This window comes from Calidris pugnax, unplaced genomic scaffold (assembly GCF_001431845.1).
Source record: "Calidris pugnax isolate Ruff unplaced genomic scaffold, ASM143184v1 scaffold518, whole genome shotgun sequence".
Classification (NCBI taxonomy): domain Eukaryota; kingdom Metazoa; phylum Chordata; class Aves; order Charadriiformes; family Scolopacidae; genus Calidris; species Calidris pugnax.
In genome coordinates this window covers 446,507-463,221 of record NW_015091362.1, presented here as the reverse complement: position 1 = coordinate 463,221, position 16,715 = coordinate 446,507, and the positions used below count along the sequence as shown (strand labels likewise).

At 39.1% G+C, this 16,715-nt stretch overlaps 1 protein-coding gene across 5 annotated transcripts in view; it reads left to right on the top strand.

Moving 5' to 3' along the window:
• The window catches only part of PHF20 (PHD finger protein 20), a 77,934-nt gene that overhangs the window by 35,850 nt on the left and 25,369 nt on the right, over positions 1–16,715 (top strand). For 3 of the 5 annotated variants that reach the window (XM_014961171.1, XM_014961169.1, XM_014961170.1), the window contains 2 exons: positions 3,938–4,213; positions 14,300–14,476. The exons of 1 other annotated variant lie outside the window; for it this stretch is intronic. In XM_014961171.1, coding sequence (XP_014816657.1) covers positions 3,938–4,213; positions 14,300–14,476 — 453 coding nt within the window. The remainder of the gene's footprint in view (positions 1–3,937; positions 4,214–14,299; positions 14,477–16,715) is intronic. One more of the 5 variants, XM_014961172.1, reaches the window with a different exon arrangement.

Below are 16,715 nucleotides of genomic sequence, written 5' to 3'. Positions count from 1 at the left end.
CTGCACGCGTACGAGCTTTTTGTGCAGTACAGACTACCCTGGTTTATGTTGCAGATTTAGTGTCTGCACAGGGAGAACATGGGGAGTGGAGGATCGTTTGAAATACTGCCTTCAGTAGTTCTTGCGGTGTCAGTGTTTCAGGCTGAAGGAATGCACAACTTTGTAATGATCTGTGATTATTGATGCCGTATATATTTACTACACTGAGTGTCCACTTGAGTGGATTCTGGATGCACTGGAAATGCTTGGATGGTGCCCTTGCATAAAGTAGTTTGAGAAGAGCAATTAAGCAAGATGTTCTTTGTTTCACAGCTGAGATCTTGAAAGACAGAGTTGCTTGAAAATAAGGGAAGAAATTGAGTTTGGGTGCTAAAATGATGAGGTGGAATACTTTTGGTGAGCTCAAGAAAAACAACACAAGATTTCAGACCAAAGAAAAATAGGTAATTAATGAAGAAGTTAGCCAAAGCACACTGTAAAAAGTGTCAGCTAAGAAAGGGAATGGTAACAAATAATCTTGAAAATAAGAGATGGAAGCACCAGAGAACATATGTTCTAGAGAGAGTCGATGTGTTCAGTTTAACAGCAGGTGAAGGAATAGTTTGATCTTCACTTAGCATTTTCCCCCAATTAAAGCTGGCCCTGCTGCAGTTTCTAGCCATTAGATCTTCACACACAATTGCCTGAGACTTCTAGTCTCCATTTCCTGGTCTCCACAGAAATACTAAGTGTTATGTGCACTGTTGGCTTTCTGGGATAGCTTATCAATGAGTCGCAAAAGATGCCTCAGGATGGCAGACCTTCATTCAAGGTACTTCTCTGCTGCCAAACATTCCTGTCCCAGCAGGAGTCAATTCAAACAAAGAAGCTGGGGGTGGAGGGGGAGGAGAACCTCTTGTGGACTCAGAAACTTCACATGGTGACATTTATTTTATTGTAAACTTGCTGCAGAACGTGGTCATTGCTTGAGCCTTGGATAATACATCACAATGAGAAGTGAGAGACATTTCTGACTTGAATGCTGAAGGGATGGGTTTTTTCCCTCTGTAGTGGAAGCTGAAGGAGACACTGTTGTTTTGCCTTGAGTGTCTGTGCTTAATATTCTAATGGCTAGTTGAATGCCAGGTGAGGAGTTTTATTTTTGGTTATAAACATGTAAGAAATAGCAGGTGGTAGGTCTGTCATTAACTTTCTTCTACGCTCAGAGGAAACGCCCACTGTGATTCTCAGAAAAGGCAGGTGCCTGAAAATCTGAAGCTAATGCAGCAAAACTTGGACTTTGTAGAAACCAGTTTTAGTAGCATGCATTGTGAGTGAAAACTATGTATTCGTGTAAGGATGGAAGTTCCCCCCTTTAGCTGTTGGTGTAATGAGTGGGCTCTGGGCTGGGAGCCCGGGCTCCTCGGGGGCTCTCCTGGGTTGGGCATCAGCGTCCTGCTGTCCCCTGCTGTCCCCTGCTGTCCCCTGCTGTCCCCTGCTGTCCCCTGCTGTCCCCTGCTGTCCCCTGCTGTCCCCTGCTGTCCCCAGTTCTGTTGTATTACGTGTGAAGAAGAAAAGTGCCCCTGAATGTGGTGGTGATGGCAATAATTTAAGCTTTGTTTCAAACTGTGTGGGCTTGCCTGTGTCTTTAGTTCTCTGAATAGATTCCTTTTCTATGTTGCAGTAAGTTTTTGTCTGCTGCCTCTGTTTCTAAACTTTTGCTAACCTCATCCTGTGCTGCTCTTCTAGTCCCTGTATCTCCTCCAGAATCTATCTCTCTCAATGGGGGAAGTTCTCAGAGCTTGAATGCAGGGCCTCATGACAGTTGTGTGATGGTATAAGTTTCTCTTGCTGTCCTTGTAATATTTTTTGGCTAAATCTTCAGACCTCATTACCACGTTCTGCTGCAGTTAACTTTTCCCATCTTCATCTTAGTTATTAAATAAAAACAAGGTCTCTTTCATTGTCCTGAATGCTGGTTTGTAGCTTTACAGTCAAGAGAACTTTTCTGCTATTGCTTTCACTAAACCCACAGGCCATTTCACTCACTGTTCCTGAAATATTTTTTCATTTTTTATGAATGCAACTTTTGATGGTGTACGGTGTATTTTGATTATGGTGCTGGCGAACTTTGTCATTCTGCAAGTGTGATCCAATTGTCTGGATTTGTTGCAGTCTTATTACCATAATTGCTTGAAGCAGCATCCCTGTTAGCATGTTCTTAATATGGCCATGCCAAGATGTCTTTTCTTTCTCTTTGTCATTATCTTTGTGAAAGACCCAAAAGCAGTGTCTGAATTTTTACTGTTTTCTTTTCAAAATGAACTGAATATTCTGTCTTACTGCTAGTCTGTAGACATGGTTTCTTAATCCTTCCCTGTACATGAACACCTGGAGTACCATTACTTGCTTTTTCTCTATGAATGACTTTAAGTTTCATTTCTTTGTCATAACACAGTACTTAAAAACTGATTGTGCTTCAGATACAGCTATCTGGGATGCTTTTCCTCACTATGATGTAACCTTTACGTGTGCAGCTCAGTAACATGCCATTTTTGTTGCTGCACGCTAAAACCTTGTGAACAAGCTGTCCTGTGGTCTTACACCAAGATCCTGTTGACACTTAACACTCCCATTCAGTGCATTCCTGCATAGAAAAAAAGCTTATTCTTTCTGCAGTTGCTCTTGTTTGTAATGTTTCTGGGTCCTTTCCTGTTCCTTGTTTTCAGCTATTACTAACATAATGCCTTAATTTTCGTTCATGTGCTGCATATCTTCAGTTTGGCTTCACTGTTGCTAGGTCTTGGTCTTGGCTTTAAGCATTTCTTCTTAATCCTTCAAGTTTGAAAATATTTGTAAATACGGAAATAATATTTTAGTACTGGCAAAAAAAAAAAAGGGAAAAAATATCTGGAAGATATTTTGTAAAAATGACACCACCTTTCCATTGTGCTGTAGCTGGTGAGGGATTTTTTTGAGGCTCTGTGTGTATTAGTGATGGACAATTGCCTGGATCTCTCTACATCTGTGTGTTTCCGAATTGCTACCTCTCCTCTGTTATATTGGATACAGATGCTGGTAACAGTAATCTGATTTACTCTTAGTTAAAAATATTTCTTTTGTGTATTTCTTAGCAAAAACATGAATTAAAAGTTTCTGAAAGGCTGGAAGAAGAAATAGGAATTTACCAGGCCAAGTTTAGGTATAGCCCTGGGTTGCTCAGCAGTGCTCTCTATGACACATGCCTTAAAATGATTTTTCCATTAGACTCTGAAGGCTTTCCTTGCTTTTTTTGATACACTAACTGTACGTTATCAGAGAAATTTCCCAACAGATGCAAGCAGTTTTTCTGTTGCTTTGTTTCATTCTTTCATTGTTGCTTGCAAATCAAAATTAATTTCAATTTTACTTGAAAAATGGAGCTTTTCTGCTACCATTGCTCTTGGAAGTAATGGAACTCGGGTGGTAGGACAAGCCATCCAGAAAACAGGTAGCGAAATAGTTATAAGCAAAGCAGCAGAATTGTTTTCCTTGGAAAGTGCTTTCACCAAAGATATGAACAGTTACAAAGAAATAAAGACTTGATAGAAAGTAATCCAGTGTTCTGACTAAAAGACACTGTGTAGTTAGTCTTGTATCTACATTAGCACTATATATAGTGACTTCAGTGATTGGGCAAGGGACTCAAAGATGCAAAATGTTATTTTCTGATAATAACTCATTCATGAAAACACTGGTGTCATCACAATCAATTTTTAAGAGCACAGTAGGGCAGAGTTTTCCATTAAGAGCTACTGAACTTCAAGGCAGATACAGCATTAAATTTTTATTTTTATCATTTCGTAGCCAGCGTGTTTGAATGCTTGCCCATTTTTAAACTTTTGTTATTTTAAGTTTAGGAAACTGTTTGATAAATGTAGCAAATGCATGGGAGAATTTATCTGTTTTGTTCTTCCAGTAACAAAACCCTGTAGGAGAGCAAATTTTCTTGCATCAAAAAAAGCTGCAACTGTTGATCAAGATCACAAGTTTAGATGCAAGTTCTTGGACTGTTCAAAATCCTTCCGCAAAGCCAAGTTATTGCATTATCACATGAAATACTTTCATGGAGTGGAGAAGGCTGCAGAATCACAGGAGAACCCTGTAAAAAGAAGTATTCAAACCAGAGCTTCTTTGGCTTCTGAAAAAGCTAATCAAGAAAGGTCAAAAAGAGGACGGACCGCTGGTTCACTGTGTAAGTATGTTGCTGATCTCTTCCTTTTATTAAGCTGCAGCAGCAAGCAGGACAAGCAGGAAAGAGCAGAAATCTTATTTCCTTTTGGGCTGAAGGAGTCTTTTTAGGGTTCCATCTTAGCATATTTCATGGTGGAGAAGAAGCATAATATGTGTAAACATTATGCTTTACAAGAAGATAAAACTGAAAAAACTCCCTCATCTTGAAATATAAATAATGTTCTGTAATGAACAGATCATGCAGCTTCTCTGATTCCTTTGTAACAACTCACTTGAGTATTAAACCTCTATTCTTTTTTCAAAACTACAATTCCAGAGTTTCTGACTTTTTTTCTTTTTTTTTTTCTTCCTGGCTTGATAAATATCTAAATAGTATCATTTGAAGACTTTTGTCCTTTTCTATATTAAGGAAACAGTCTGGGTTACTCCAGTTCTGTCCTGTTTCTTACTTGGTCTTTGCATTTCATGGTCTGACGTCAGGAGTGTGCTTGGCTAGAAATCTAGTACCAGTTCTCAGTGCTGGACCTGTGGGAAAAGAAGTCCTAGTATTTAACAAATGCGATTGCTATATCTGTAATTGAAAAATATCCTAATGCAGCTCATGGGTAGTGGAAAGGGACAAAAACTTAATGGTTAGGAAGAAAATCAATGCTTAAGTTACAACTGCTTTGCAGTCTTCAGAATCATGTTAACATCTGCTTCGCTGTCTCCTTCTCTGAAGCACTTTCTTCTTAGTGTCTCGCATAACATTAGAGTGGCTGTTCAGGTTTAGTTGTGAGCTGCAGTGCCCTTGATAATCTATCCAAACTTTGTTCTTGTGGACTGACTTCTCTTTGTACTGCAGGTCCATAGAAGTTGTCATCTCTCTTGTCTTCTGATTGAGCCTGTTTTATAAAATCCAGCTTCCTTTTTGCTGAATTCCCTGGTGTTTTTTGTCTTTGCGTTTGATCTTTCATTAATATTTGTATAAGAATTTCAAAGTCTTGCAAGTTGTTCAGTGAGCTACAGCTCACTACAGCAGAATATATCTAGCCTTACTTTGCTTCAGGTCTGCTTTTCCTAATGCATCTGGCAAATTTTTTTTCATCTGAGGTGCCTACTGCCTGTTCCTAACAAGATAATTTAGCATAACTAAATGTTAAATAAATAACAGTGTAATTTAGGATAACTGCTACTACATGTACATTTCTATACTCCGAATACTTCTGTAATTTTAAATAATGCAAAGGTAAAAGATTTGATTAAGTAGAGTAAGATTGTTCTTTAAACATGTTAAAATGTGCCAACTGGTGTGTATTATACTTTGCATGCAGCTTATATGAAACTGAAGTACTGCCTTGACATACACACCTGAGATGAGCGCGCTGTAAAGAATGGCTGCTGGCAACTGCACAGTGATAAAAATACACTGCTTACATGTCATGTGCTTTTCCTTAAGACTTCTGTTCTGCTTTTTATAACTGCATAATTACTTTGGTTTGAGAAGTTTTCCCGTGATTGGTTTGAATGAACTGACTAGACACTCAAGATCCTGACCCTTTTATTTATCCTCTACCCCAAGTGCACACTGTTGGTTTGATGTCACCATCTTGGCTGCACTGGTAGGTAATTCTTTATGGTGTTGAGCTGTAACCATACTTGCTTATTTAAAGTCCCCACCCTTTTTAATTCCACATTTGGGGTTGGATACTTTTAACCTGGATTGCTTCAATGATGTGCTTCATAGCACATCCTGCCAATAGCCCCTCTCTTGTGCTGACAGCTTGTTAACAGTGCATCAAGGTGGAAGGTGGACTGGAAAGTTTTCAAGTCACCTTCACTGTCGAAGCCTGCTGTTGTGGAGCTATAGTAAGGTGTTATTTTCTTGATGAGAAGTAATGTCATTATATATCAGTTATATCCTAGGTCTGATAATAAGTACCATTTGGCTTTTAACTCAACGTGTTTTTGTATTTTTCTGTTGTGGGTGTACCGCACGTTCTGAAGTAGAGTTCATGGGGTATATGAGCTCATACTGTTGCTTTTTGTGTTCTGTTCTGATTTTTTGCAAGCAACTCTTCTGTTCTTAATGGCATGTACATGAAGACAGCCTGCTAAGGAAGACCTTCTCTGTGTCTACTGAACACTTTTATGTCATCTTTTTAAAAGACTTTTCAGGATGTACTGCTTAGTGAGAGTGAAGGCTTTTGAATACTTACTTAAGTGGGGTATACGGTGGGTTTACTTTACGATCTTTTTGTGAGCAAAAATTTTCCTGTTCAAAGTGTATATATTTAAATCACTTTCCCTTTCGATACAAATGTCATTTTCTTTTCTTACGCTTCACTATATTAGATGGGTTTTAGTGCTTAGGAAAAGGTGTCGATTTCTAACAGATAAGATTTAAAAATCAAGGAGTCCTGTTATTCCATAAGCTTGGAGGTTACGTTTGCTTTAGAAACTTTATCACACTTAAGTCCACATCTCACAAGTTTTATTTTGGAGTTCTGGGACTCCGTTCTGCTACATGTTAAAATAAAATAAATAAATGGTGGGGGTTGATTTTTTGCTAGATTTAAAGTGAAAAGATGTACTATGTCCTAAAGCTTTAGAAAATTATGTAATATAACACTAGCAAAATCTTTTATTTATCATGCTTAAAATTAGAATTTCAACACATAGAAAAGAAGATGGGTGTAAGTGGTCTTCAGTGACCATGTTGTGGGATGGAGGAAAGGAACAAGTATAATTACTTAGTACCCTGTGTCATCTCCCACTCTCAGGAAAGAGGCAGGGGGATAAGTGACTTTACATTCATAAATCCCCAACTGCGCCAGTTAAGGTGAGAGAAATCTCAAGGTCCGTATACAAACATCTATTAGTCTCTCAAAATGATTAGTATAGGTCTTAACAAGTCTGTGATAATTGGTTAGATATATAACAAATCATGGCAAGTGGTAAGGTATGCATTGTGTTACTGAGCATGTTACTTACACAAAGACTTAAGGGTGTTACTTAGCAACTCTAAAGAAAAAAGAAACCCAGGGATAGACAAAGGAAAGACAGAGAAACAGAGATAAAGAGATTACCAGTCCTGATTCCAGTGGTTTATGATTAGTATAGGTCTTAACAAGTCTGTGATAATTGGTTAGATATATAACAAATCATGGCAAGTGGTAAGGTATGCATTGTGTTACTGAGCATGTTACTTACACAAAGACTTAAGGGTGTTACTTAGCAACTCTAAAGAAAAAAGAAACCCAGGGATAGACAAAGGAAAGACAGAGAAACAGAGATAAAGAGATTACCAGTCCTGATTCCAGTGGTTTTTTTTCAGGGAATCTTCCCAGGCATAATCTTCTTTCTTGGGAAAAATCTTCACAGGCACAATCATCTTCTAGAGGCTCTTGTTTCCTCCTTTTCTGTTTGCTGAATTAGCCTCATCCACACCCCTTTGCCAAGGACAGCATCATCTCAGGTTTATCCCTTCTCTCAGGTGATGTGTAGCATGATTTGAGTGGAGAAATGAGTGCCATATTTGTATATGTTTGGCATTTTCTCTATAATCTTTATTAGCATATGCAGGGTGTGCACTTTCATATGCGTTTTGTGGATAATGAAGCAAAGGTCGCTTGTCAGACACAAGGCCTCGAGAACAGAGAACCAGCAAGCTCACCACATGAGTGGCAGCTTTTCTCCACAAGACAGTGCTCCCACTACTTCTCTGGGGCCTGTGGGTCTTATCAGTTCTTCTGCATTATCTAACTGCATTATTTATTTCCTTGTGAGTGTTTGAGGTGTCCCATTGAAGAGTCGGAGGGCCTTCTCCCTCTCGTCAGGAAATTTACAGGCTGTCTCTTTGACATTTAAGTGGAGACTCTCTGAAATTTCAACATCTGAAATGTAAAGTGTGTCACTCGGCCTTGGCTTTAGCACTTGAGTGAGCTGGAAAGGTTGATGTGGAACTGATTTGTCCCATCTCTGCCTTTTTCCTAAGAAGGATCTTACCTTTGCGGTGGGAGATTTGTCAGATCTCTAATTTCTGTAGTGACTCTTTGTTGAACAGAGGGGAAGGAAGTACCATTGCCTAGCTTGTTTTCTAGGTATGCCTTACTGCTCTAAACAGAATGACACAGGCTTAGATGGCTACTGGCGTTCAGGCAATGCTTCTCTTTAATGTATCAGGAAATATTAGATTCTTATGATGAAACAACTCCTCCCCCAGCCCCATGTTATAATACTTACCTTCATGAGTATTGCTGCTATTTGGTCTTAACTGAAAGAATCATCCTTATAAGAGAATAAGGCAGTTGATTTTGTGTCCTCCTGTCATATAGGAGAAGCAGGTATTTCTGCCCCCAGTTCTTAGGTTGCATTGTGTCCCTGCAGGCGTATTATAGAGCCACTTGCAGCCCTTCTGTTAAAGAGGAGAATCAAGACTTGCACAAACATTTGGGATTGCACAAGCTTAAAACAAGCTTTTTAAGCATAGGCTTCTCAATGTCTGTTTTGCAGGAAAGAGTTGCGTTTGTTTTTGACAGTTCGAATTGACATGTTCTATGACATTTATCATGTGGAAATTGAACGTGGGGTAGTATCTGTTAAATTTTTTGGCAGTAAGTTACTTGTTGATTGCTGTAATAAAAAAAGGAGTAGAGCCACATTCCATCTTCATATGCACTAACCTTAAGATAGGCTTTTTTCTTCATGGTCCCTTCTCTTTCTTTGCACGATCACTTAGTTTACTGTTGGAGTATGTCATCCCATAATGCGACTTGTACCCTACAAATACTTACACCTTCAGGGGAAGTTACTCACAGTCAGTTTTCTCTTTGAGATGTAACTGTCCATGTTATTTTATGTGAAGTGCCTGCAAAAGGTTGTCTTTAATAAAGCTTGTTGTTTCTTGACCTAGACCACCCCAAAGGCATGAGACATGGAATAGCTTCATTTCATTCTTGTACCTGCAGCTTGAATTTGGACATCTGGAGTGTGTATCACTTTCTTGAATTTGAGTCTTTCTGAATTGGTGGCTTTCAGTTTTTAGTAACATCTTTTCATATGGAGGTTCAGCAAAATTTAGTTTGTGTCCTTGTGTTGAACAATTTTTCTGAAATCTGAAAGTCAACTTGTGCCAGACTTCACAGCTGATGTACATCACCTCAGACCTTGAAGAGGCTCTACAGTTGAAAGTACTGAAGATTTGTCAGGAAATTTGAACCTCATTAGATATGAACAAGTGGGTGAGTTGGTATGTGCGTGCAAGGAAATGCTATCAAAACATTAACTAAGGTAGGTGGTGTGCTCTTAATGCCCTTAATAACCACTTAGTGGTGCTGGACAGTAGGCTGGATACTGCCCTTAGCATGACTGTTGTGCTGCTGGGGACTTCATCAGCTGATACCCTTACACTCCTAGGACATGGTTTGGCTCCCCTGAGGAGGTTGCTCTCATGGAAGTTAAACCTGGTTTGGAGACTGAAAAAATGCTGTGCGGTGTTAGGCTGCAGTTTGGGTATGTGGGTATGGTAGCCTCAGTCGGGCAAGTTGCTGCCAGTCTTTTCTCTGCTGTTCTCCTTGTCGTGAGAACGAAAAGAAAGCAACAGACCTGCCATTTGTAGTTCAGAGACTGTAGAAAAATCTGTCCCTGCTGAGGATTCCATAAAAGGTACTTAACAATATGCATGGGATTTTATTTTGGTAGGTTTAAATTTTTATGCGTGACCTTGCAATTCTGTCTATTCAGAGTTAGTTACATGATGTCATGTTAATGTGTAGCTGTCTTAATGCTAGGAATACATCGAAAGAAAAAAGGTTCTCCTGTTTACTGGGGTTAGTGATGGGATCCAACTGTGCAGGTAACAGGCTGTTAAACTCACTTTTACAGCTTGAACATTTAAGGCATCCAGTTGTCAACTGGTAGCTGTTACTGTGTGAACCTCTGGCATGTGCCTTAGGGTTTCCAGGGTGATCCTTTGGGGGGGTTTCCTTTTTCCCCTGATTACTGGCTGCTGGATGCCTTTGCTAGGTGGTGGAATGTGCTCCAGTGACCTACAGGCTTCTTGTTGGAGTAAGTGAAGATTTGCATTAATGCCCTCTGCATTCTGCAGAATTGCTGATCATCTTTGGCTTTTCTTGAGAATGCTGCATTAGTTTTTGGAGGATGGCTGTGTGAAATACTTCAGCTGTGAGTCATAGTTGGTATGTGGTCTTTCAGTTCTTGACAATATCAGCAAATGATCTCACAGCTGTGGATGGTGAATATTGTTTAATTCACAACACCTGGGAATTCAGTCTCTGCTTTCTGTGAAGGCTGAATTATTAACATCTTTGTGTTCCGTTGGACAGAAATTATTGCCTTGTCTGGCACTGAGTCTTGACATGCTGAGGTATAAGTTCTCGAAAGTCTCTGTCCCTGTGGTTTCTGCATGGCTGAGGTGGTTTCATTTTTCACGTCTGGATTTGATAGTTCCTAAGATCCTTTACTGCTTATGGGTCAGCAGTTTTTATGGAAGAGGGTACTTTTCCCAGGTTTAGAGAAGAGAGGCCTGAAGAACTCTGTGGAAGAAGGCTGTGGGCAGTTAATCAGTAAGCCTCGTCATCTCTGGTTTTTAATGAACATTTCTCCTGTTCCTCTTAGTGGTATTTACCATCATCTGAGCTAGAAATTAATCTGCTGGAGTTTAATTCCAACATCCCTGTCCAAGAACAGTGAAACTGTTCACTGCCCTGGATGTCAGGAGGGCTTTTGTGGTCTAATTGTAGAGAATCATAATTCTGATGATGATTAATGATATTCTGCATCATAGAGGTGTTAAAGCATGCTAATATCTATTTTGATTTTTGTTTTAATTGGTCCTAATCAGGAATATGTGGAAGTTGTAGTTTAGGTGCCACCTGTGTCCCACCTCAGGATATCTCTGTAAGACGAGTGCAGGTGTCTTCATGGGACCTGCATAGATGGCTTTACAAAGTGTATAGGAGTCTCCTATGTGCTTCCTGATAGGAGTCTCTGTGAGCATAGTCCTGATGTTCACTGCAGACTTGCAGTACAGTCGTCTTGTTGCCTGGTGCTCTCAGTGGAGGGCTTACATGGACAAGTGAGTTGCAAGAGAATCTAGTTATAGCACTAACAAAAGTTGAAGGTGTAAAGGTATGTAAATATGGTGTATTTGTGTGCTCCATGTTGGCCTCTCTTGAAATTGAAAATCAGGTGTTCTGGTTATTGGGAGGAGGCAGAGGAGTTGGAAGCCTCCTGGAGAGTGAAGGTTCACCCAGAGAGTCAGGAGGATGAAAGCACATGGCACGCTCTGTAGGTGATGCTAATGGGGAAAGTCTGACCTTGGGGAATGTGCAAGTTTTAAAGGCGTTTGCCTAAATAAAAGTTCTTGGTTGTGGTTGGTTATGGTAAGTAATTGTTCTTTGTTCTTTTGGGAGTAACTTTATAAATTAGCCTGTTTGAATTATACTTGAAAATGCTGTATTGAGAGGAAACAGAATACTAAATGCGGAAGGCTTACAAGTTTGGGTCTTCATGGCACAAGTTTTAACGTTTACTTTTGGAGAAGTTTAGGATTACTCTCCAGCTTTTTAATCTCGTCATCTTCTCCAATTTAGTCTCAACTCCTAAAATATATTTCAGTGCTCAAAGATCTCACAGACCCTCTAAACTTTTCTGTCAAAGGAACAAAAGGTGTTTCAAAACTTAACATATTTGTTGATAAGTATTTTTTTCAGTTTTGAAGAAAAATACATCCAGTGTATGACAGTGTCCTTGAACTCCCCCAAGACAGTGTTACTGGTGGCTGAAAAGTCTTATAGAAATATATTAACGTATCATAAAAAATGCAACATATTCTTGGCAAAAATCTCTTTAAACTTCAATATTGCAAAGCTAAAAAAACTAATGGACTCGTAATGCGGTTTTGTTCCACCAAGAGTCTGTGTACACAGATCTCAGCCAACAGGAGCGCCAGATGCCTTGTGCTCTTTGAAAGACTGGTAGGATCAAGGTGGCCATGGGGTTTTTCAAATCTTAATTCTTGAAAATGAGTTGAGCTGCTGGGAGAGGAGAAAGTTAAGAGGCTAAATAGAGGTTGTCTGGTTTGTATAGATTTTGTATTGTAATTTTGGGGTTCCCTGAGGTGGTGTTCTGTAAATATTTTTGAAGCTTAATGCAGAAAGGCAGGCAATTGGGAAAGCTCAAGAAAGACTTGTTTACATGACTTCTCACCGTGTACTGCTACAAACAGTTTGCACTTCTGAGTTTGTTAGGACTCTAGTGTTCCCAAACAGATCATAATTTTCAGCTACCATTTACGTTTTGTCTCTGTGAACTGATGATGTCTTGTTCAACCCACTAATCATGGAAGTCCTCAGATAAGTGAATTCTGTTAGCAAAAATTCCTACAAAAATAGGCCTGTGTTTTAAAAAACAAACCCAAAAACCTAAAACAAAAAACCCAAACCAAAAAACCAAAACCTCTCTCTTTGTAGTTATTCCTGCAAGAGAAGTTAGTCCTGTTGAAAATGGAAGGCCATGCATATGCTGCAGTGTCTTATCAAGGAGTGTTTTCTGGATTTGATATTTCTGCATACTGCAGTATCTTATCAAGGACTATCTTCTATTTGATAATTCTTTGTGGACAAAACATGCAACTTTCTACAGTCTTACAGTTATTGAGGTAAATAAGCACCCAGGGAAAGGCAACAGTGAGCTGCCTGACTGGACAAAGGGTACCTTTGAGACAGTCTTGTGTAGAAATTTGGGGTTTGGTGTAATTTCTGTCTGGTGGCTGTGAAACACTATGGCAGGTGACTAGAAGGTAAGCGTTTGGTTACAGAAATAGTTATGAATGGCTCCTATTGTGGTTTTTTTTTTTTTCTTTAAGTTCTAATGCAACTTCAGAGTGAGAAGACCATGGAAAAAGTCCTCTCATGGCCTTCAGATTTCTGATCTTGGACTTTCTTTTACCTGAAGAGATCTATTTGATTCTGAAGGCTCCATAATAACATGTCTTAATGTGCCTTGTTATGGCTTCAACTTGAAATGCTGGTCACGGCAGAGTACTTGATACCATTTCTTCTCCTAAGCTCTCTTGGACATTCTTCCTTCTGTTTTCATTTCAGTCATTTGCAGGTACTGCTCACAATTATTTAGTTATAGGCGTCCAACTGAAAATCTGGCTGGCATGTAAGTCTTCAGACAAGGAGGACATTGCCTTTAATGTCCACTGAACTTCTGAGACTCTTACAACGATAAAATTGGACGTTCTTGATGAAAGTCAGCAAGCTGTCATCTTGGCTGCTGGGTCTCATTGACCAAGATACATGATGTCATTCTCCAAAATGGCGATGTACTTGTCTTGTTCAGTGGCTGTCCTACATGCCACGCAGCCTTAGATTTTATCAGCTTCACCTCTCTTTTTCCATGTCCAGGAGTCTTTCAGTAGGAGTTGCTAGCTGCACTTAGGAAGATGAGAACTGTTTGACTTGACTTAAATAGTAAATGGAATCTTGAATGAAGCCATGTCTGCATCTCGTGAGTTTTATGAATTTTAGGTAGTGATCCTTAATTCTTGCATCTCGCTCTCAATTGAAATACTCGTGTTTCTGTCGTATGTATTTAAAAACTGCTCTTCCTTAAATGTGCAGAGCTTCTCTCTGCCATTTCTATATGCCTCATTGCAAAGCACGCTTTTGAGAACAAGACTGGTTCCTCTAATTAAATCAACAGGGCCCTTTTCTCTCAAAGGCAATAAAAATTACCTGACTTGTATCTCTGCCAAACTGAACTGTTTCTCTGTGCATCTTTCTTCAAAGCCACAATATTTCTGGAAGAATAGAGCTTTGGGGAAGGCATTTCTATCTATTCTTTTCTTTTTTGGGGAAAAAAAAAACCACCAAAAAAAAAGCATTACAAGTTTTAGCATTTAAATCTGCTTCTGTTTAAAAGCTTTTCCATGATCCAGTTGTTAGGATTTTGAGTTGAGCAGTGTGTCTGATCAGAAACACTCCACGTGGACTACCAGAACTGCTACTGGTGATGTAGACTTAGATTTTTTTAAAAAACATTTAAAGCTTGGACTTCATCTTTATTCTCTTTGTAGATGGTCCTCTCCACATAGCCCTAAGGAGTACCCCACATAGAGGTGAAAAAATAGAAAAGAGAAGAACTTCAACTCCTGTAAGTGCATTAAATAGTCACCGACATTCTGTTAGAGAACAAACCAAGAACCACATAGCGAGATCACTGCGGAAGCCTCAAGAAAAGAGAGTTGAAAATGGTACGCCTTTTTAGTTTAACGTGAAAAAGTTAAGCTTGAAAAAGTCTTGGAAAAGTTTTAAGCATTGTAAGGAGCTGATAATATTGATAGAAAGTATTCTGTATAGCTTCTTTTAGAGAACTTAATTTTTTATGAATGTACAATGTAAAATGTAAGCAGTGAGTTTTCACTGTTTCTTTGCAGTAGTTTCAAATGAACATTCGATATAGGGAATTTTGTGAGTTTTCTTGGTATATGCATTGGGGTTTATTATTCCCAGTCAATATGTAATATTTTTGAGATGTAAAACGTACAGAGGTATTCAAGGGAATGAAAAGATTCTTGCTTATTTTTTGCTTGTTTGATACACATGTCTGTTAAAACTCTTGGTTGTCCAAAGCATTAAATATTTTAAGTAATCCTAAACTTGTTGAGATACCTAAATTTAATAGGAAAAAAAAAAAGTGTGGGGGTGGGGGGAGTGGACCACCAAGGGCAGGATGACCTAGTCTTTTTTCTTTTGCATGTTTTTCATTTTTAAGAGGATTTGACTGCTTCTGGTAATCGGTACTCCTTGTTACTAAACATCGGTCAACAGCTTCAACTCAGACTGTTCAGTGGTATAGTGTAAACCTGTAAACCCTGTTTATACTGTAATCTATTGTAGTATACGTGGGTAACAGCCATAAAGGGGGCAGGGGAAGTGTATGTATACATACTCACATATATAAAGATAATACATATATTTAAATATTTTTTAATATATATAAATAATTTCCAGCATACTTCTAGATTTCCTTTATCACCACTCTCCTTCAGATACGTGGTCAGAATTTGAGTCACAGGGATGAGGAAAGCACAAAAAAATAAATCTGTGCTTAGACTATTCTGTCTGTAAGAGGTGTTCTTTGCTCTGGAGATGGTCTGGAGAAGATCACCTTGCTTGCCTGTCACTGGATTGTTCTGTTGGTTGTAGTAGTCAGTCAGAACATACCACCTCTGTTTATTCTTGGGTGTCCTTTGCTGCCTTCTCTTGTCAGAAGGTCTGAGTGAGATCTGTTCGTGTCCCATCGTTGGGCTGCGCATGGGACATTTGGGGGCATGGCATATAGAGATAAAGACTTTCACAGTAGTGGTGGAGGATGTGACTGAGTTGGTTCTCATTAGTCTCTCTGCGATTCAAGGAAATTCAGAGGGCTTAGTTGTTTTTATGCTTTTGTCACAAAATCCTTTTTAAAAATGTAGTTGTTTTGTGATGAGTTGGTAGGGGTTATATAAGTTTACCTTGCTCTTTAAACATGTGAATCTATGAGGATGCTCCTAACCTAGGCAGCCTCCTTCTCTTGTCTTTTTTTCAGTGAGAATTCATTAGACTTCAAGACTTCAGAGTGCTTACAGGAAACACCATGAGACAGCAGTTTGACAGTATGGGGCTTTTGGAAGGTCTCTTTTATAACACTCATTCTTTATGGTTTTGGTTTGGGTTGGGTTTTTTTTTTAAGAAAAACCTGCATTAACTGAAGTGTGCATTCAAGAAAACTGTATACAGAAATTTGCAAATACTTTGATTTTTTCAGATTTTTAAAAGACATACTGGCAAGCTCAAGGGAAAAAGCATGGAACAAAGTGAAAATTTTTTTGTCATGTTTATCATGGATATGTTGACAGTGACTGAAGTAGCATAGTTTGTGCTCTCAGTATCTTTAAAACAAATCAGACAATCTGACTACACAAATTTCAATCCCCAAATGAGAAGATGTAAAATATTCCTACCTGTGTTGACCTCAGTTATTCTCTCTTTGTCCTTCTGGAAGAATAAAATGACGAAACTTACTTGCATCCTTGTATACGCACAGGCAGAAGGAAATGGTACTGGGGCAGTAGATGGTGAGGACAAAGGAAAGTAAGAAGGAAGTTGGAAGCTCTGTTCTGAGTCTTAAACATAAGCCTCTTTTTCCTTTTTTTTATTTTTAATTTTTTTAACCCCCTCAACAAATGGTAATGGAGGGGGGATGAAGTGTGTCTTTTATGTTGCCTTTGGAGGACATGTAACTGGTATGGCAGGCTGCTGTCTGTGTCCGCAGTGAACACGGCTGCTGGCAATGCACGCTTTTAGCAGCCATCACTAATGACATGCCAGAAGAGGAACGTAAGTGGCAAAATAGCAGGAGATGTTCAAGGATGGGGAGACAGATCTGAAGACTCTCATGAGGAGGAGCTAATGATCATGTCTCCTGCATGCTCATCACAGCTGGTAAAA